Here is a 22,970-nt window from a genome sequence, read left to right as displayed (position 1 = left end):
GACGTATTTAGGTTATGTCATAGTGCTCTGATCAGCAATTATATTATGACAATTGGCTTCAAATTGAGTACTAGTAGTATTACACAACGAGGACTACTTATTGCTCCCAAAACTGGTTTAACGCTTCAATGTGTGGGCTCAGCTGTATCTCAAAAGGTGTGCTGTGGTATCCGGCTTCCAGAAAAATCGAGACTTAACATTTCAACATTTGTTAATCCATCTTTTTACGCACAAAATGGATTGTTTAATAACATGGCTGGAATAATCTGATGATCTACTGTACATCACGCGTGTCAAACTCAAGGCCCGGGGACCAAATCCGGCCCTTTAGACCATCAAATTCGGCCCTCAGGAGAAATTATAAACAACAGAGGAAGCATGTTGTGTAAATGAAATTCAATATTTGCAGGGGCTCACCGTTTACCCAGTGCTTATATCGCATGGTTGCCGTCATTTTTAATAAGCTGTAGGAAAAAAACTCAAAACTCTTAGAAAATCATTACATTTTCCTCAAATTGTTACATAATATTTCCCTTAATTAAGAATACATTTAAAGTGAAGATCATGTTGGGACTGATACAGTATCTATCACTTATTGCTTGGATATTGTTGGTTTCTTACATATTTTGTAGGGCTGGGTCGATAACATTTTGTCACGATTCAATTTTAATCCCGATTCTGATTTTACAAGTATTGCATTTCTACAGTGACGTTTATCACTATTTGTTTTACTGATACAAACATTAGCATTGAATCCTACACTCCTAGAAATGTGTCACAGTTCCAAAAAACAATAAACATCACATCACCTTATGTTGGAACAGCAGCAGCAGTCAACATGCTCAGGCTGCTCCGCTGAAAAGTGACAATGTCCCCAATAGAAACACGTTGACGAAAATGTGGAAAATACAATAACAAAAATATAGATTAAATATCAAAGAAAAAAAAAAAATAGAATCGATTTTTAAAATCGGCTTCCAAAAAATCGCGATATATCGTAAACTCGATTTTTTTTTTTTTTTCTAAAGATTTTATATTTTATGTATACGTAGAAGTATAAACTAGGGCACAATAATGTTGAAATTAATCGTTTTACCGCATAAAATCTGTGACCCGTTTAAGATTAAACTTCTCCGTATTTGGCCCCTGAACTAAAATGAGTTTGACACCTCTGATCTACATTATCTGGGAACTCAGACTAACTGGATGAAACTAATGCAACCATGAACCCCAACATCAAAATCTCAAAGAACATCCCAGCCAGCCATCAGTTTGTGACCTCAAGAAAAAAAAAGCATATTTTGATCATGCAGAGGAAATCCTAACTCTTATGTAACAGAGGAATACTGATGACATCACTGATTTATTACTAAACTATTGCATTTGTGTTTCCAACAGCACCAAGTGGAACACTGGCTCACATCTCACTGCACAAATAATGAGCCGCAGTAGTATTTGGAAACAGTGCTCATGCATGTGCACAAAACACATGACCGGAAAGAAATGTGGACCAAAAATAGGGAGAACATGCAAACTGCCCACACAGACTGGGGTTGTGAGAAAGCCCTGTGATGATAATTGCCTGTTGAACGCAGGTGTTGGTTAGATGTTGGCAGATAAACTTTCCCACGTAAAACATCTTGGATGAAGTTCCCCCTAATAAATAAAACGTTTTTTTTTGTTTCCAATGATGTCCTCTTACTTTAACTTTGTGTTACTGTGCGTGCGTGGGACACACACACACACACACACACACACACATGCCTTCAAACTGTGTTTTTTGGCACAGTGCGCCCAATGACGTCCACAGGCGTGGTCATAACAATGAAAACACTATTAGGTCCAGACGCGCGCTCTGCGTAAAGGCGCGCACAGAAAAGAGAGAGAGAGGGAGAGAGAGGAGAGAGAGAGAGCAGCAGGGTGTGTCTATAAAAGTGGATATGTTCGGAGTAAAAAGTCTCACACCTGAGTTGGATTGGGTGAGACATTAACTTTGGGTGAACCGACCCGTAGCGCGTGCACGGGCTGCTTTGTGCGTACATCGGAAGTGAGTCATCGGCGCTGCGCTGTTAGCGTGGGTGTGTGCGCTGTTAAAAACGAGGCTCAGGCTGCTCCGTGTGACTCACTCTGATGCTGGGCTGATCACAGGAACTTTTTGGAAACGGTGCAGCCCCAAAGACTCCATGGCTCCAAACGCTTTGTGCGCACTGTGCGGATTTATTCTAGCGGCTGTCACCAGCCTCCACTGCGCGAGCGCACAGAAAAGTAAGTGCATGTAGTTTTATTTTTATACAACAACTTTTTCCTTCCTTAAAGTCATGCTCACTGTGTGTTTTTTTTTCCAACTGTGATGATAAATAAATAAATATGAACATGAAACCAGAGAACATTTTCAGTAGAGGTGGAGTGTCAGTGTGTGGGTGAAGTGTTTCCTGCAGAGCATGGATGGATGTGCTGCTGTGCTCAGATAACAGCTCTGCTTACAGAGCAGCTTCCTTTACCAGCTGCATGGCTCACCGGTTCCGCATTCCTATCGCCTTATTTCACCGCATCCACCCCCGGTGAGAAGGACAGACCCGCATGGACCCTCACCAAGGCCCTCTATCCTCACACTGTCTTTAAAAACATAGTTTTTGGTTTTTTCTCACTCCTCTGAGGGCCAGATTCCCAACATCAGGCTCACATTGCACAGAGATCATCAAATCTGACTTTAATCAGATGAGCTGGGATCATTTTTCTTGGCTCAGAAGTTACCAAAAGCATTCAAAGGTGCAGCCAAAAAAAAGATGTTTGATCCACTGTGTGAATCTTTCACTACATCTGGACATCAGCTGCTGAGCCTGCACCCCCCCCCCCCCCCCCACCCACCTCCTTCCAGTACATGACAAAATACAGCACCCCCACACCCTAAACATCCTCAGAGGAGGTGCTGAGATCTGCCAAGGTCTTTTGCTCATGAGCACAAACACTGCTCCAAATTCTTCCCCCAATTCTCTACTTTCTGCTTGCACAACCACAAAAAAAAAAAAAAAAACACTCAAGAAAGTAAAATATCCTCCACAGCATAAAAAAGTGTGAGAACATCAGGTTTAGTCTGATTAACCCATCGCATCTCAACTGTTTTGACAATCCTTATTAACCAACCTTGACTCAAACTGAGGCAATTGTTCAAATAAATAAAAATATGCTTTAGTTTGATACAATACGTGTATCGTGGTATTACAGTTTTACTTTAAATCACAAGAGTGGCCGTGAACTTTAATTTCAAGGCTTCACTGATCAAACAAGCACAATGAGAAAACATTCATTCAAGCATAAAAACTTTCTACTGAATAAATATCAAATTAACTCCATCTACGCCACTGGTTCCCAACCTTTTTTGGATCGTGACCCCGATTCGCCCTGATTTCTGGCGACGCTTGACATGTTATTTCCTAGAATTTTGATACTTTAATTAGATTTAAATGAATAATTACTTTGTTATGCTCTACAAATACTGTGTACCCATGGATTAGTGACAAATAGCCTACTGTATCTGAGTGCCAGCTCAAATATTTATTATTTATATTTCTATACTTTCAAAAAAAAAATGAAGAATGTGTTTTAATTTGAAAAAGAATAACAGTTAAAAAATCATTCACTCGGCGACCCTGTTGAAACTCTAGGCGACGCCACATGGGGTCCCAGCCCCAAGGTTAGAAAAACACTGATCTACTGTCAGAAGTAAATACATTCTCTTCAAAATAAAAGCACATGACTGGACTTTTGTTCATAGAAAAGCCCAGGACCCACTTAGAACAGGTCCATGAACAACCTTTGGGTCCTCATCCAGTAGTTGAGAACAAACTTTAACGTATAAAACTCAGATTTAGTGAGAAACTGGTTAAAATGTTTAGACAACTGGGCTCCCTGTCTCAGCTGTGTCTCAGGTGTGGGTGTACACAGACTGGTGACCACTGACCAGCGTTCATGGTTCACCTCCTTCCAGTTCCTTGGATGATGTAGTGCTGAAATCATCAGGGCATATGTTCACAAGGCCCTGTGACACGTTTTTACTGTGACCGCTGCAATGAAGTGACTCAGTGCAGCCCAGCAGGCGCACGGCTGTGGAACGCCAACCGTCTCTGGGGGCTTCAGCATGTGGCTGTAATAAAAACACAGTCAGAGGTCAGAATACCTCAAACATGACTCTTTTTTTTTTTCTGCAGGTGGTTTTTGGCTGCAGTGGCTTTTTTTTTTTAATGACCCGTAGTGTTGAGCTCATACAGGGGAGGGAACGCTCCGAGCTTCTGCTGCGGGGGTTAAGGGTCAAAGGTCGCTCTGGGTTTTGTTTTTTGGTTTCCTTAAAAGCTTTTGGGATCCATGCCATTTCTCAAGTTTTTATTGCATCTTAGCACAGTCATTTATGGTGCCTTTAGCATTTTGAGGAAGTGGTAAACAGATGTTAACAAGAAAAGATCAAATTTATGCAACAGCAGTTAACAATTAAGGGGCATGCTTTAAGGAGGAAGGCACAGTCTGATTTGAAGTTATTCGTAATATATGACTTAATCCAGCCTTGACAGCAGGGGAAACCTTACTTTGTGCTCTGCGTCTGTTGCACAGTGTGGTCTAGTGACCTCATTAGTTTTGTGTTTTTTTGGGGGAAAATTGGACGTAACATGCACTGAAGTGTTCTATCCCTTGATCAGACTAGTATGCACAGTATGGTACTTTGTGTGTTGCTTGTGTGATGATGCAAAAACAGCTCTTCTCATGATTTAAAAGCTGTGTATCATTCACTAGAGAACAATGGACAGGCACTGTAGGCCAGATGTCCCATGCTAAAGATGTTTTAGATCACATGTGTCAAACTAAAGGCCCGGGGGCCAAATCCGGCCCTTTGTACTATCTAATTCGTCCCACAAGGAAAAGTAGAAATTACAGCGAAAACATGAATCATTGTGTAGGTTACCATTTAATTCAGTTATAGACTCCATATAACGTCAATAAAACAACACAATGTTTCACTTGTTTTAATAAGTCGACCCTAAACAGACTCCAGATCGTACAAAATGCTGCTGCCAGACTTTTGACCGGTGCTCCCACAACATCTCACATTACCCCCGTTCTTTCTACTCTACACTGGAATCTAGGGGTGGGAACCTCTGGGTACCTCACAATACTATATGCGATACAAAGCTCACGATAATGATTTTCTCACAATATGACGATACTGCGATTATCGATATATTGGTCAGAAATTAATCTACAATAATCTACGACGTAACAAGAAAAAAAAGATTAAGTGAAAAAATACAATTTTTTTTTAAATCTCTGAAAGACAATGCATTGAAAAAGTGTCCCATGAACAGTGACACTATTTTAGTGCAACATTTCTGTAAATAAGTGTCAACATACCAATGTAAATGAATAAGTATCTCCAATAGTGCTTTCTGTAAACAAAAATTAGGGTCTTTCTTACCAGTGACACCATTATAGTGCAATATTCCAGTAAACAATATATTGGTTCCTTCAACAAACAATGACAACATTTCTGTGAAGACGTACCTGCACATTTTAGGAGAAAAAGTTTTTTTAAAAAAAAAAAATCGATAATTGATTGTGTGAAAAAAATATTGCGATAAATCGCCGTATCGAGATATCGTCACACTCCTACTGGCTCCCAGGCAAGTTTCGCATCAAGTATAAAATCGAAGTTCCGACTTTTACGAGCGCTACATGGCCAGGCCCCTCGATGTATCTTGGACTTGTTGTACCCCAACACTTCGGGGCGCAAAACTAAATTTAGAACCCGAGGAGACCTGGCGTTCCAGGCTGTGGCCCCCAGACTCTGGAATAACCTGCACCAGTCTCTCAGGGAGCTCAACTGTGTGGACACTTTTAAAAACTGCTGAAGACTTCGCTTTTCAGAAAAGCTTTCAGTTAACTGGATTTTAAATTTTTATTTTCCTTTTATGATGCTGCTCCTATGATGTATATACACCCATGTTTTATTATTCTTTTGTGATGCTGCACTTGTATTAATTTCTCCACTGCTCTGTACAGCACTTTGTGATTTTATCTGCAAAAAGAAATAAATAAATGACGTACTTATAATATTTGCCAGTGTTAAACTTTACAGTTTTCTCATGCTGATATCACCAAGATGGCAGTCATTTTTAATAATTAGAATATTCCCAAAGTTTTGCAATTTTCCTTAAATAATTCAACAAAATTTCCCCAAATTGAATAAAAATTGGACATAAAATGTAAAAAAATTAAGTGAAGATCCACCAGGGACTATCTGTCACTTTTTTTTTTTTACAGTTTCTTACATACTTTACACATTATTTATACTGGGAAGTGCAAAATAAGAAAAAAAAAAAAAAATGTAATAGATCGGGTGTAACGTTTCGGGCTTTAGCCCTTCGTCAGACTTTACTTTTTGCTGGTTTGAAATACATTTTTCGTGAGCATTACAGCTGTGCGGATCATTCATGTTGAAATTGCTGGTTTTATATAATAATACATATATTCTGTGGCCCCCTGCAACCCTGAAAAACAGGAAGAAGCGGGTCTGAAAACGGATTAATGGATGTTCTGTGACTCAACCACCAAAATTTGTTTAACACCCTCGTTTTTGGTGACAATAACTTTCCAAGCTGACCAACTGGTCAGCTATTCAGTCTTTTTTCAAAATTCTTGATAATATTCTGAGCTGTTTTATCCTCATTGAGACAGCCAGGTTTCGTTCTCGAGTGAGACTCACACAAAAGCAGTTTTTAATCTAATGAATGTCAAATCAGTAAAAGAAATGTCCAGCAATTATTGTTTTTTCATCCCTTTGTCAATTATTATCCCCTAAGCTGAGGCCATTCTGTTCTTGGCTGTCAGATAATGTGAGAATTGTGGGTTAAAAACTAATCACTTCCATGTATTGTGTCCTAAACGTCATTTATTACTTTTTTTGGTAATAAATGAATGTTTTTCTCAGTCTCGGTTAGTCACCATGAAAAGCCCTACACAGCCCACATATATTACTTTGCTTGTTTGACCTTTAGGAGGACTTTAAACACGCCACAAGATTGAGAGTTGAGTTTGTGAAATGTCCTAATAATCCTTATAATAAACATTGCAACTCTGAAGCATCAAACTCCACATAACAGGAAACACATTTTTTTGTGTTTATTTGGTGCTAAAATCCGTTTGAATCGGAAAAGACGATCTGACAACATTAATTTTGTTGCATTTTATTTCCTTATTTAGTTCTGTAGGTGTAGGAAACATGCTGGTTATCGCAGACTTTTCATCCCGAGCTAAACGTTGATGTCGTTTCTTAAGCCCAAAGCTGTAAAGTTTGTTACCTGCTGTGCTGAGTTTGGTAATCTTGGCAGAGGCAAGGTTATGGGATGTTACCTCTCACGTAGGAGACTCGAGTCAACTCTCCTCAGGCCCAGATTTTCCCCAAACTTCCCATTGTTAGTGTAACTGCAGTCCATAAGTTTTAGCACATGCATGAATGAGTGATTGTGTCTTTGTGATGGACTGAATACGTGTCCAATTGTGCGCATATAATTAGAGCGTATACTTGATTTTTTATTTTCTTGCAAAATCATTTAATTACTTTGGTTTTCATCAGGCTTGCTTTGATTTAGCTTTCAGTGGTGACTGAAACCACATGTTTGAACATAAAAGTAACCGCATGGGATGACTCAATGGAGCTGTGAATCATTAAAAAAAAAACAAAAAAAAAAAACTCTTTATGCAAATCATCTGGCTGGCTAACAAGCCCACGACTGTTTAGTGTGTTTTTAGGCAGTCTCTGTTTTATTCAAGCTGTGATTTCCACCGTTTTCTTGATGTTCAGGTATTTTACGTTTTTATAAGAAAAGAACAGTCGAATGCGTGCTGCTGGGGTCACCCGACACATTTGGAGAGGAAGTGCTCCTTTGTGTCCACAGAGGAAGACATTTTCTACGCAAAACATAACCTTTTCCACTGCTGACACGTGTTTATGCAGTGGAAGTTGCTAATGTACACAACAAACCAAACAATTCAGTAAAGTCACTTCCTGCTGTTAGCACACAGTCTGAGGAAACGTCTGATTTTCAGTCATCCAGTGCAGACGTTCCCTTGGATCATTATGATACAAACTCACAGTAAACACCAATTATTCTCGTAATTTAGCAGTTTTTGGGAAAATTTGGCTCAAATGTTGACAGTTGCGCTCACAGTGAATAGCCTCTTGTGTTATGTTAGACGTAATGGTGTGAGTCACTCGGAAAGTGTTTAATTAAAAGAACATGAGATGCTATGAAGACTTCTGGTCGGTTTTGTTTGCAGGTTTGTGCAAAAGCTCCGAGTTTTGGAACGCAGACATGGACGTGTGCATTTCCTGCTCATCGTGTAAGCAGTACCCAAAGACGCCGTCGTGCAACACATGTAAGACTTACTGTGGTATTATGGATCCTGTGCAGAATGTGCATGTTCTCTACAGAGTATGACATTTTTCTTTAGGCTCTGATGTGTCCAAAAGCACTTTTGTATAATTATGTGACATGTTAATTTCAGCCACTTTATGGATCATAGATTTTGTTTTTGTGACCCTGGCATGTATAAACACAAGTCTGTGTTTTGGGCCATGACACAAGATCACAATGACGTGTAATTTAGAATCAATAAACCAGAAATCAATCAATTCATATAGTGCAAACATTGATTCAATAATTTATTCATTCATCGTCTGACGTGTAGAATAAAAATAGAATATACAATAGAATATAAATAATAATACTGTGTTATAGTTGGAGGAAAATGCAGCCTTGTGCCCCCTGGTGGCTGCTGGTTGATACGCATCTGTAACTTGTGCCTATGGCAAGAAACGTGAGTGAAAGGTGAGCACGTGAGGAACTAAAGTGTCTCCTTCACCTTTTTAAAGGTAAATCTGTGGACGAGACGCATGACGTGTGGAAGCTGGCAGCCATCACCAGTTTCTCGGTGCTCGCTGTGGTGCTGGTGGGGGCCGCGTTGATCATCGGGGTCATGGTTCTTCGACGCAAGTCACACAAGCGCCCTCTACGTGGTGAGCTTCACACGTATTATCCCAGCCATACACGCCTCTGTGTATATGTTTTTTTTCTTTCTAGTTTTGTTTTATGGCGGGTTAAACATAACGTTGACATCTCCTCGTTTTTTAAGGAGTTGAAATGGTTTGTTGTTGTCACGACGATGTTAACAGAATGAGTTATTGGCGATTCAAGGTTTACGAAATACGACGAACATTATTTGGTGTCTCTGGTGTGCAGCAGTTCCTGATAAACATCAGGGAGTTGTTTGCAATCTTCTGGTATGAAGAATCTGCAGCTGTGTCACAATCCTTCAGTGAAAACACGGAGAGGATTTTGTGTTAAACGGATAAAATCCAACCCCCATCAAAAAAAGAAAAACTATTACTTTCAAATCAATACTTTGTCAATTGTTAGAATTTGAACAGTTTGTTTTTGTTCAGCCTTTTCTCATCTGTCTTGTATCACATCTGAAAAACTTAGTCATAGTCTTAGTCATGTATATTACCGTTTTTTTTAGTTTTTCATTTCTTGCCACACCCGTGTTTTAACACAACATGTAAAATGATTTTTTTTAAAATATTTTTTCTTTTACAGAGCCAATTGAGGAAACTGCAGGACCTCTTTATCAAGCCTGAACAGTACAGTAGGTAAGACCGTTTAAAGAAAATGTTCACCTTAAAATAAATAAAAACTATGCATTATTCTAACACGTTGATCAGAACAAACTATAATGACTTATGCTTGAGCCTGGGGAAAATTCTGCATTTTATAAAGTTTGTTGAATATTAATAATGTTTTTTTATTCTTATATTTTTTTTAATAAATGTAATAAATGTAATGGCACATTGGAATGTTTGTTACACTGAGCAAAAGGTAAATCTTTGGTGTCCAATAGGGCTTTGAGATGACTTTGTTGTATTTTGCGCTATATACATAAAGTTGAATTGAATTGAATAGGGAAAATGCATGTCACATCGTCTCCTAAAGATGACAAACTAATGATATTTTTAATTATTAAAGGCTACTATCAAGTAAAGTTTTCTATTTCCTTAGCGAAAATAAATACAGAGAGAAAATTGTTATTTATTGCAGAATGTTCTATTGTAAGAAAACCTTTGACAATAAATCAGAATCATAATTCCTTTATTAATCCCAGGGGGAATTTGCTTTCGTTACAGCCACTTATATCACAAATGAAGAATAAATGTTAAACAAAGACAAAAGAAAGAATAAATGTTAAATAAGTGTATAATTAAATAAAAGACTGTTAAAAATAAAAAAATAAGGATTACTGACACACACATCACAGTACTAAAAAATTAAGTTGAAAAAAATTCCAAAGATTTTCCATTTTTATGCCTTACTATAGCCTTATCTCTGATATTGGGTGTTTGTCACTTTTTTCTCATTTTCATGCCAGATTGCATTTTCACCCCAGTTTAAGTATGCTCATCATATTTGTACTAGTTTTTAGGGTCTTGTGATAGCCTTTCTAAAAATATAGACATAAAAATAGAAAATCTTTGGATTTTTTTTCCTAAAAACTAGTGCAAATATGATAAGCATACTTAAACTGGGGTGAATATTGGGTGTTTGTCACTTTTTTCTAATTTTTCAAGCCTTATTGCATATTCACCCCAGTTTAAGTATGCTCATCATTATTGCACTAGTTTTGAGGGTCTTTTGATAGCTTCATCTCAGAAAGATTTTCCATTTTTATGCCTTACTATAGTCTTATGTCTGATTTTGGGTGTTTGTCACTTTTTTTCTAATTTTCATGCCTTATTGCATTTTCACTCCAATTTAAGTATGCTCATCATATTTGCATTAGTTTTCAGGGTCTTGTGATACCCTTATCTCAAAAAAAAAAAATAAAAAATCAAAAAAAAAATAATTTTTTTTTCCATTTTTATACCTCTAATTTTGGGTGTTTATAACTTTTTTCTCATTTTCATGCCATGTTGCATATTCACCCCAATTTAAGTATGCTTATCTTATTTGAACTAGTTTTTCGGGTCTTGTGATAGCCTTATCTCAAAAAAAAAAAAAAAAAAAAAAAAAATTTCAAAAAATTTTCAATTTTTATGCCTTTTTTCTCATTTTCCAATTTTTCCTCATTTTTCAAGCCTTATTGCATATTCATCGCAATTTAAGTATGCTTATTATATTTGCACTAGTTTTTAGGGTCTTTTGATAGCCTTATCCCCAAAAAAAAAGAAAAAAAAAAATTCCAAAGATTTTCCATTTTTATGCCTTACCTCTGATTTTGGGTGTTTGTCACTTTTTTTCTAATTTTCATGCCTTATTGCATTTTCACTCCAATTTAAGTATGCTCATCATATTTGCATTAGTTTTCAGGGTCTTGTGATACCCTTATCTCAAAAAAAAAATAAAAAATCAAAAAAAAAATAAAATTTTTTTCCATTTTTATACCTCTAATTTTGGGTGTTTATAACTTTTTTCTCATTTTCATGCCATGTTGCATATTCACCCCAATTTAAGTATGCTTATCTTCTTTGAACTAGTTTTTCGGGTCTTGTGATAGCCTTATCTCAAAAAAAAAAAAAAAAAAAAAAAAAATTCAAAAAATTTTCAATTTTTACGCCTTTTTTCTCATTTTCCAATTTTTCCTCATTTTTCAAGCCTTATTGCATATTCATCCCAATTTAAGTATGCTTATCTTATTTGACCTAGTTTTTCGGGTCTTGTGATAGCCTTATCTCAGAAAAAAAATTCCAAAGATTTTCCATTTTTATGCCTTACTATAGCCTTACCTCTGATTTTGGATGTTTGTCACTTTTTTTCTAATTTTCATGCCTTATTGCATTTTCACTCCAATTTAAGTATGCTTATCATATTTGCACTAGTTTTGAGGGTCTTGTGATAGCCTTATCTCAAAAAAAAAAAAAAAAAAAAAAAAAAAATTCCAAAGATTTTCAATTTTTATGCCTTTTTTCCTAATTTTCCAATTTTTCCTCATTTTTCGAGCCTTATTGCATAGTCATCCCAATTTAAGTATGCTTATCTTATTTGAACTAGTTTTTCGGGTCTTGTGATAGCCTTATCTCAGAAAAAAAATTCCAAAGATTTTCCATTTTTATGCCTTACTATAGCCTTACCTCTGATTTTGGGTTTGTCACTTTTTTTCTAATTTTCATGCCTTATTGCATTTTCACTCCAATTTAAGTATGCTCATCATGTTTGCACTACTTTTCATGGTCTTGTGATAGCCTTATCTCAAAAAAAAAAAATAAAAAATTCCAAAGATTTTTCATTTTTATGCCTTACTATAGCCTTACCTCTAATTTTGGGTGTTTATTACTTTTTTTCTCATATTCATGCCATGTTGCATATTCACCCCAATTTAAGTATGCTTATCTTATTTGAACTACTTTTCATGGTCTTGTGATAGCCTTATCTCAAAAAAAAAAAATAAAAAATTCCAAAGATTTTTTATTTTTATGCCTTACTATAGCCTTACCTCTAATTTTGGGTGTTTATTACTTTTTTCTCATTTTCATGCCATATTGCATATTCACCCCAATTTAAGTATGCTTATCTTATTTGAACTAGTTTTTAGGGTCTTGTGACAGCCTTATCTCAGAAAAAAAATTCCAAAGATTTTTCATTTTTATGCCTTACTATAGCCTTACATCTAATTTTGGGTGTTTATCACTTTTTTCTCATATTCATGCCATATTGCATTTTCATCTGAGTATAAGTATGCTCATCATGTTTGCACTAGTTTTCAGGGTCTTGTGATAGCCTTATCTCAAAAAAAAAAAAAATAATAATTCCAAAACTTTTCCATTTTTATGCCTTACTATAGCCTTACCTCTGATTTTGGGTGTTTGTCACTTTTTTTCAAATTTAATGCCTTATTGCATTTTCACTCCAATTTAAGTATGCTTATCATATTTTCACTAGTTTTCAGGGTCTTGTGATGGCCTTAAATCAAAAAAAAAAAAAAAAAACATTCCAAAATGTTTTCTCATTTTCCAATTTTTCCTCATTTTTCAAGCCTTATTGCATATTCATCCCAATTTAAGTATGCTTATTATATTTGCACTAGTTTTTAGGGTCTTTTGATAGCCTTATCTCAGAAAAAAAAATCCAAATTTATTCCATTTTTATGCCTTACTATAGCCTTACCTCTGATTTTGGGTGTTTGTCACTTTTTTTCAAATTTAATGCCTTATTGCATTTTCACTCCAATTTAAGTATGCTCATCATGTTTGCACTAGTTTTTAGGGTCTTGTGATAGCCTTTTCTCAAAAAAAAAAAAAAAAAAAAAAAAAAACTCCAAAGATTTTCCATTTTTATGCCTTTTTTCCTCATTTTCCAATTTTTCCTCATTTTTCAAGCCTTATTGCATAGTCATCCCAATTTAAGTATGCTTATCATATTTGCGCTAGTTTTTAGGGTCTTGTGATAGGCTTATCTCAGAAAAAAAATTCCAAAAATGTTTCATTTTTTTGCCTTTCTATAGCTTTACCTCTAATTTGTCACTTTTTTTCTCCGTATTGCATAGTCACCCCAATTTAAGTATGCTTATCATATTTACACTAGTTTTGAGAGTCTTGTGATAGCCTTATCTCAGAAAAAAAATTCCAAAGATTTTCCATTTTTATGCCTTAACCTCTGATTTTGGGTGTTTGTCTTTTTAATAATAATAATGCTTCCATTTTATATAGCGCTTCAACATAACCTTGCCCAAGGACACAATGACATAAACCACTGGGGTGACTGCCACCCCACTGTGGCACCTGGAATTCTCAGTGGTCTCCCATCCAACTTCTAACCAGGCCTAGACCTGCTTCGCTTCCAAGATCTAACAGGATCAGGCAATGACAGGCTGGTATGGTCAGAGTGCAATTTCACTCCAATTTAAGTGAGCTCATCATATTTGCACTAGTTTTTTGGGTATTGTGATAGCCTTATCTCAAAAAAAAAAACAAGGAAAAAAAAAAAAACTTTCCAAAAATTTTCTATTTTTATGCCTATTTTCTCATTTTACAATTTTTCCTCAATTTTCAAGCCTTATTGCATATTCAGCCCAATTTAAGTATGCTTATTATATTTGCACTAGTTTTTAGGGTCTTTTGATAGCCTTATCTCAGAAAAAAAATTTCCAAAGATTTTCCATTTTTATGCCTTACTATAGCCTTACCTCTGATTTTGGGTGTTTACCACTTTTTTCTCATATTCATGCCATATTGCATTTTCATCTGAGTATAAGTATGCTCATCATGTTTGCACTAGTTTTCAGAGTCTTGTGTTAGCCTTATCTCAGAAAAAAAATTCCAAAGATTTTCCATTTTTATGCCTTACTATAGCCTTACCTCTGATTTTGGGTTTGTCACTTTTTTTTCTAATTTTCATGCCTTATTGCATTTTCACTCCAATTTAAGTATGCTCATCATGTTTGCACTAGTTTTTAGGGTCTTGTGATAGCCTTTTCTCAACAAAAAAATAAAAACTAAAAAAAAACTCCAAAGATTTTCCATTTTTATGCCTTACCTCTGATTTTGGGTGTTTGTCACTTTTTTTTCTAATTTTCATGCCTTATTGCATTGTCACTCCAATTTAAGTATGCTTATCATATTTGCACTAGTTTTTAGGGTCTTGTGATAGCCTTTTCTCAAAAAAAAAAAAAAAAAAAAAAAAAAACTCCAAAGATTTTCCATTTTTTTGCCTTTTTTCCTCATTTTCCAATTTTTCCTCATTTTTCAAGCCTTATTGCATAGTCATCCCAATTTAAGTATGCTTATCATATTTGCGCTAGTTTTTAGGGTCTTGTGATAGGCTTATCTCAGAAAAAAAATTCCAAAGATTTTCCATTTTTATGCCTTAACCTCTGATTTTGGGTGTTTGTCTTTTTAATAATAATAATGCATCCATTTTATATAGCGCTTCAACATAACCTTGCCCAAGGACACAATGACAGAAACCACTGGGGTGACTGCCACCCCACTGTGGCACCTGGAATTCTCAGTGGTCTCCCATCCAACTTCTAACCAGTTCTAGACCTGCTTCGCTTCCGAGATCTAACGGGATCATTCAATGACAGGCTGGTATGGTCAGAGTGCAATTTCACTCCAATTTAAGTGAGCTCATCATATTTGCACTAGTTTTTTGGTTATTGTGATAGCCTTATCTCAAAAAAAAAAACAAGAAAAAAAAAAAAACTTTCCAAAAATTTTCTATTTTTATGCCTATTTTCTCATTTTACAATTTTTCCTCAATTTTCAAGCCTTATTGCATATTCATCCCAATTTAAGTATGCTTATTATATTTGCACTAGTTTTTAGGGTCTTTTGATAGCCTTATCTCAGAAAAAAAATTCCAAAGATTTTCCATTTTTATGCCTTACTATAGCCTTACCTCTGATTTTGGGTGTTTACCACTTTTTTCTCATATTCATGCCATATTGCATTTTCATCTGAGTATAAGTATGCTCATCATGTTTGCACTAGTTTTCAGGGTCTTGTGTTAGCCTTATCTCAGAAAAAAAATTCCAAAGATTTTCCATTTTTATGCCTTACTATAGCCTTACCTCTGATTTTGGGTTTGTCACTTTTTTTTCTAATTTTCATGCCTTATTGCATTTTCACTCCAATTTAAGTATGCTCATCATGTTTGCACTACTTTTCATGGTCTTGTGATAGCCTTATCTCAAAAAAAAAAATAAAAAATTCCAAAGATTTTTCATTTTTATGCCTTACTATAGCCTTACCTCTAATTTTGGGTGTTTATTACTTTTTTCTCATATTCATGCCATGTTGCATATTCACCCCAATTTAAGTATGCTTATCTTATTTGAACTACTTTTCATGGTCTTGTGATAGCCTTATCTCAAAAAAAAAAAATAAAAAATTCCAAAGATTTTTCATTTTTATGCCTTACTATAGCCTTACCTCTGATTTTGGTTGTTTGTCACTTTTTTTCAAATTTAATGCCTTATTGCATTTTCACTCCAATTTAAGTATTCTTATCATATTTGCACTAGTTTTCAGGTTCTTGTGATGGCCTTAAATCAAAAAAAAAAAAAAAAAAAAAAAAAAAAAAACATTCCAAAATTTTTTCTCATTTTCCAATTTTTCCTCATTTTTCAAGCCTTATTGCATATTCATCCCAATTTAAGTATGCTTGTTATATTTGCACTAGTTTTTAGGGTCTTTTGATAGCCTTATCTCAGAAAAAAAATTCCAAAGGTTTTTCATTTTTATGCCTTACTATAGCCTTACCTCTAATTTTGGGTGTTTATCACTTTTTTCTCATATTCATGCCATGTTGCATATTCACCCCAATTTAAGTATGCTTATCCTTTTTGAACTAGTTTTCATGGTCTTGTGATAGCCTTATCTCAAAAAAAAAAAAAAAAAAAAAAAAAATTCCAAAGATTTTTCATTTTTATGCCTTACCTTAGCCTTACCTCTAATTTTGGGTTTTTATCACTTTTTTCCCATATTCATGCCATATTGCATTTTCATCTGAGTATAAGTATGCTCATCATGTTTGCACTAGTTTTCAGGGTCTTGTGATAGCCTTATCTCAAAAAAAAAAAAAAAAAAAAAATTCCAAAACTTTTTCATTTTTATGCCTTACTATAGCTTTACCTCTAATTTTGGGTATTTATTACTTTTTTCTCATTTTCATGCCATATTGCATATTCACCCCAATTTAAGTATGCTTATCTTATTTGAACTAGTTTTTAGGGTCTTGTGATAGCCTTATCTCAGAAAAAAAATTCCAAAGATTTTTCATTTTTATGCCTTACTATACTCTTACATCTAATTTTGGGTGTTTATTACTTTTTTCTAATTTTCATGCCTTATTGCATTTTCACTCCAATTTAAGTATGCTTATCATATTTGCACTAGTTTTCAGGGTCTTGTGATAGCCTTATCTAAAAAAAAAAACAAACAAACAAAAATTTCCAAAGATTTTTCATTTTTATGCCTTACTATAGCCTTACCTCTGATTTTGGGTGTTTGTCACTTTTTTTCAAATTTAATGCCTTATTGCATTTTCACTCCAATTTAAGTATTCTTATCATATTTGCACTAGTTTTCAGGTTCTTGTGATGGCCTTAAATCAAAAAAAAAAAAAAAAAAAAAAAAAAAAAATTCCAAAATTTTTTCTCATTTTCCAATTTTTCCTCATTTTTCAAGCCTTATTGCATATTCATCCCAATTTAAGTATGCTTATTATATTTGCACTAGTTTTTAGGGTCTTTTGATAGCCTTATCTCAGAAAAAAAATTCCAAAGGTTTTTCATTTTTATGCCTTACTGTAGCCTTACCTCTAATTTTGGGTGTTTATCACTTTTTTCTCATATTCATGCCATGTTGCATATTCACCCCAATTTAAGTATGCTTATCCTTTTTGAACTAGTTTTCATGGTCTTGTGATAGCCTTATCTCAAAAAAAAAAAAAAAAATTCCAAAGATTTTTCATTTTTATGCCTTACCTTAGCTTTACCTCTAATTTTGGGTATTTATTACTTTTTTCTCATTTTCATGCCATATTGCATTTTCACCCCATTTTAAGTATGCTTATCTTATTTGAACTAGTTTTTAGGGTCTTGTGATAGCCTTATCTCAGAAAAAAAATTCCAAAGATTTTTCATTTTTATGCCTTACTATAGCCTTACCTCTGATTTTGGGTTTGTCACTTTTTTTCTAATTTTCATGCCTTATTGCATTTTCACTCCAATTTAAGTATGCTCATCATGTTTGCACTAGTTTTCATGGTCTTGTGATAGCCTTATCTCACAAAAAAAAAAAAAAAAATTCCAAAGATTTTTCATTTTTATGCCTTACTATAGCCTTACATCTAATTTTGGGTGTTTATTACTTTTTTCTAATTTTCATGCTTTATTGCATTTTCACTCCAATTTAAGTATGCTTATCATATTTGCACTAGTTTTCAGGGTCTTGTAATAGCCTTATCTAAAAAAAAAAAAAAAACAAACAAACAAAAAATTCCAAAGATTTTCCATTTTATATGCCTTACTATAGCCTTATCTCGGTTTTTGGGTGTTTATCACTTTTTTCTCATTTTCATGCCATATTGCATATTCACCACAGTTTAAGTATGCTCATTATATTTCCAGTAGTTTTCAGGGTCTTGTGATAGCCTTAACTCAGAAAAAAGAAAAAAAAAGAAAAATCCAAACATTTTTCTATTATGTGCCTTACTAAAATAGATAATACTAATAATAATTATAAAAATACAATTATACACATTTGTATACAAATATGATAGAGATAATTACAACAATCACGCTGTGAGGTTACAGTGATGCATTAAATAATATATTATGTGTCAACAATACCAGTTGCAATGGGTCTATTATTATTATTATTATTATTGTAAAGTATAGACAGGAGGTTTGTATTTTCAAACCTTTATTTTTCAAAAAGTGTTTCTTTGTGAGAGGATGTGTGTGCTTGTAGTTTTATTATTTTATTTGTTTATTTGAGTGGGACAGTGTGTATTAATGTACAGCCAAAGTTGTAAATACACCAGATTTAGCTCAACGCTCATTTCCATCTGTATTCCCATTGGTTGTCCGTCTCTACTCCCTGTGATTGGCTCAAGCACCCTGAGGAGAATAATACGTGTGTATAAAATTAAACCTTATGATCCGTGTCTCTATGTCTACAGCCTCGTCTTCCTCTGGAAACATGTGACAGAACCAAGGAGCGACCAAGAAAACTGCAGAGTGAACATGAATCACGGAGGGTAAAGAGAGACGTTCTAGGCTCTCGGATCTTATTCTCGACCTATAAGGACATCAGCAGAACAGCTCCTACGCCTCTCTGCATCTTTAGGTATCTTTCCATTCCACCTGGTTACGTCTTTAGTCCTAGTTTGATTCAGAAACAGGAGGTAAAGGACAGTCTCTGATGGACTCTGGTGATTGAAACACACGTGTAGCAGCAGCAGCAGCAGCTGATCCCTCACTGATCAGCAGCGTTACACAAGCTCGCCTCCTGTGGCCTTTTTAAATGCAGACATCTTTGGAAAGCTGAGAATTTATTTTTGTTTTTTGTTTGTTTGGCACATTGAGGCCATTTGAATGTAGCTACTTTTAATATGTACTCTAAGATCTGTCCCTGCCAGTACCTGCACCTACCTGTTTGTTTAAGTAGCCTGATACTGCCATTGGACTGTGGACTAAAAGGGGTTAACTGTACTAGTGCACTGTTACTGGGTCTGCACAGACCAAAATAACCTCTCATCACATTATTGTCAGTTGAAGAAGATGAAGAAGAAGAAGGATGTAGTTTGATAATCTTGCCCCTGAATCCACGCCACTGTCCTGGTGCTTGGAGAATGGATGAGTGAAACACTAGAAGGACAAAGCCAGCCTGTTAACATGTGGGAATGTAGTGAGGAATGCACAACCAAGCTGCACCTGCCTTTGTAAACGTTTGCTCTATCTCACCTCGTCTGCAGCAAACTTCAACATTATTGTAAAAAAAAAAGAGATACATATTGATGCCGATCACCATTTTCTACAACAATTCAAAAATAGTCTATTTTTATGTGAATTAACAATATACAGGTATGTTTTTTTTAAGAAAACAAAAACATTTTTCTACTTTTCTAAATGGTATTTTTCAAATGATGAACAAAACACTTTTTTTTTTTTTTTACATACATTTTAATGCCAAAAGTATCGGGACACTTCCTTTAGTTTCTGTTTTAAATCTGTAAGGTACAATGTGAGGTCCACCCATTGCAGCTATCAGGGTTGGGGTCAATTACATTTTTCAGTTACAATTACATCTTCAATTACCTATGTTCAGTTAGAATTAAATTATGATTACAGTGACCAGCAATTTTTTCCCAATTAGAATTAAAGTACAATTATTCAATTACAATTAATTGCAATTACTGTGCCTGAAATAAATAACCTAATAAAAGTTAAGCTTCCTCTTGTGTTAGCTTCCTGTTAGCATCTGCTATGATAACAGGTTCTAAATCAGCTGTAAAATACACTAAACACAAATATCTATCATGTAATTTATTTCCTATTTATTGATTACCTTGTTAGGGTTCCTAATCCATTAAAATATTAGTATTAATATTTTTGGTGTGGGAGTCTGAGCCATTTTTGTGTCAGTATAGCACTAGATTTATTTTTTTTTAATAGTAAAATGTGAGAAAACTTCATATGAAACATATTTTAATAATTGTTAACTACCTATGTGTAGAACTGTACATAGAACAAATTATGAATTATGAATTTTCACGGCAATTACAATTACAAAGTCAATTATCTAAACTGAATTACAATTCAATTACGATTACGACAGCAACAGATTTTTTAAAATCACAATTACAACCACGCCATAATTGTAATTGATTAGCAAATACATGATTACAATTATAATTGACCCCAACTCTGGCACAACGTTATGACACAACTTTTCTAGACTTTCATTCTTAACGATTTCTAAGTTTATTAATACGATTTATTTTAGGTTTGTGTGTTTTTTTTTTTAATTGGCATATTTGTAACCCATCAAAACTTTTGCCACAACTGGGATCATGAAATTGTCCAAAATGTCTATTACGTTTCTCTTCTTTAATATTAAAATGACGAGAAACCTAACATTATATCTTAAGTTTTTGTTTATCCAGACAGGTTTCTTTTAGGGAAAACAATTTTTTCAAAAAAATGTCCTGAAAAACCTTGTCTGAATAAAGGAAACCTGAAAATGTGTTTCTAAAAAGACAAAATGAACTTATTAAAGGTGCAGTCCGCAACTTTCAGATCCCTCTCTCCCCCTCCCTCCCCGCTGCTCTCTAGCGAGCTTTATTTCCACCTCTGAATCTGAACCTTTAAATATAAAGCTCAACATGAGACAATATTAAGCTTAGATGTGTTTAGCTACTGATCACAGGAAGTGGTTGATTTCATGACTAAAAGCGGTGCACCAACTGTAGCCATGAGAGTGATTTTACACTTGAATTCAGTTACAAGATGGGTCCCTTTTACTTTTGGCAACAAAGTGTATGTTGGGTTGTTTGAAGTCTAAAGTCTTAGTGTGTGTGTGTGATTGTTGGCTGACTTGCACCTTGTGAATGGTGAACATTTCCTCCTTTCTACAGACATTCTGTGATCCTAATGCAAATATATATGCCATAAATGACAGATGGAATTCCTCCTTGAATTCAATGCATTATATTTTCTGAAACCAGCAGGAGTCGTCGCCACACGTGCCTTTATAAATAAGTCTTTCCATATATATACGTTTGCTCTGTTTAAACTGTTCTGTATGTTCTGTGTGGGCGATTTTTTTTTTTTTTTACTCCAGCAACAAAAACCTGACAACCATTCTGTGTGTTCTACACAAACACATTCTTTAAGAAAAAATGGTCATATTATTTATTATCTTGAAGTATTTTGTAGAATTGCAAAGAATAACTGTGAGAAACGTGCACATTTTTTTTTTTTTTTTTTTAAAGGGACTCAGAAGAAGTTGACTTTAACTTCCCACAGCCGTCAATGTTGTTGAGCAATAACTAACACTTCTCTCCCCTGTACATACTGTACATGCACTGGCTTCCTTTTACTCCATCTTATAAACTGCTTTGTGTACTGAGTGTATTTTCACAATAAAACTGACAATTTATTACAGTTTGGGAAAGTCATTTTTTCACAGTCACATTTTTAACCACTTATCCAAAAGGCATCAAAAGTTTTTTTTTAAAAATTAACTCTCCTACATTGTTAATTTTGACCTATATATATATATATATATATATATATATATATATATATACAGTATATATATTTTTTTTTTCAATTTGGAGGTGAAAATGTCCTAAATGAAATAAACATTTATACAAAACACCAACTAAGTTTTGGTCAAAATTTAGTCATTAGTACTTGGCTAGTAATTATTATTTATGATATTTATGTATTATGTAGTTTAAAAATACACAGAATATTTACATCAGGAGCAGTACAATATTCCAAAATTACAAACATTTGTATGCATAGTAATGTTGTATGTATTAATATTAAAACACTGGAGGTTAATAATTTATGGCAAACAATTTCAAATACTTAAAATTGTACCAATATGTGATTGCTCCTGATTGCATTGTTTAATATATAGAAACAATAAAGGGTATAATTAGAAATATAGTTTTTTTTTTTTTTTAAATAAATAAAAACAAAAAACAATAACAAAAATAAAAAAATCAAACTTAACAGTTGGACAAGTTATGACAAATTTAATCTTGATGCAATTTTTCCCTCTCCTAATATTCCATAAGGTGAGCTAATTATTTAGACAAAATCACTTCTTAACTCTTTAATACTGGGTCCATTTGAATCAATACATGTTAAATTGTAAATAGCAAGTCTCTCCATCACAAAAAAAATGGTAAACAGTATTGTACAGTTCTTGAACTATTTTTGTAACTAGCATCTATATTTTTAATCGACTAAAACATACAGGATTTTTTTTTATTTGATGTGGACATCACAATTACATTAGTTACTCAGATATGTTGTTTTAAATGTGTTCGCACATGTGCTAATTTACATAAGATACAATTCTATGCATTTTTACACATTCAATTAGCATTTATCAACCTGGTATGGAACGGTATTTATGTATGTAAATATACATAAAATTACATGATCTCATGAGTTCTGATTGGACTTTGTCCCACGTGATGAAATTACAGTTTGGTTTTTATTAATCAATATATATTTGGATTTAGTGTTCGTTTTTATTAGTCAATTAAATTAACTCAGCTTTTATCACTTTGGATGGGTTTTTTTTGGAGATATGGGATAAATTTAAGGTTCTCTTCCATAACTTATAAAAACAAGTGACTAGCAAAGAAACCCACAGCCATTTTAAAAGAATGTGGAAACAAACGCAG

General features: G+C 34.2%; 1 protein-coding gene across 1 annotated transcript; it reads left to right on the top strand.

The window, feature by feature from the left end:
* The first annotated feature begins 1,946 nt into the window (after positions 1-1,946).
* Positions 1,947-20,046, top strand: si:rp71-1c10.7 (tumor necrosis factor receptor superfamily member 12A). Its single transcript, XM_028476247.1, has 5 exons — positions 1,947-2,265; positions 8,326-8,424; positions 8,921-9,064; positions 9,645-9,697; positions 18,723-20,046. Exons 1-4 carry the CDS (start codon positions 2,184-2,186, stop codon positions 9,683-9,685), a joined length of 366 nt encoding a protein of 121 aa, XP_028332048.1. The 5' UTR covers positions 1,947-2,183; the 3' UTR covers positions 9,686-9,697; positions 18,723-20,046.
* Positions 20,047-22,970: the final 2,924 nt, after the last annotated feature.

Source organism: Gouania willdenowi, chromosome 19, assembly GCF_900634775.1.
Source record: "Gouania willdenowi chromosome 19, fGouWil2.1, whole genome shotgun sequence".
In the NCBI taxonomy this organism is placed as follows: Eukaryota; Metazoa; Chordata; class Actinopteri; order Blenniiformes; family Gobiesocidae; genus Gouania; species Gouania willdenowi.
This window is presented reverse-complemented; position numbering and strand designations above follow the sequence as displayed.

What these genes read in the sequence shown, in the direction of transcription:
- si:rp71-1c10.7 (XM_028476247.1), top strand. Translation starts at nt 2,184, where the DNA reads ATGGCTCCAAACGCTTTGTGCGCACTGTGCGGATTTATTCTAGCGGCT. An exon ending in CTGCGCGAGCGCACAGAAAA is followed by an intron (nt 2,266 to 8,325) that starts GTAAGTGCATGT and finishes TTTTGTTTGCAG; the next exon opens with GTTTGTGCAAAAGCTCCGAG. An exon ending in GACGCCGTCGTGCAACACAT is followed by an intron (nt 8,425 to 8,920) that starts GTAAGACTTACT and finishes ACCTTTTTAAAG; the next exon opens with GTAAATCTGTGGACGAGACG.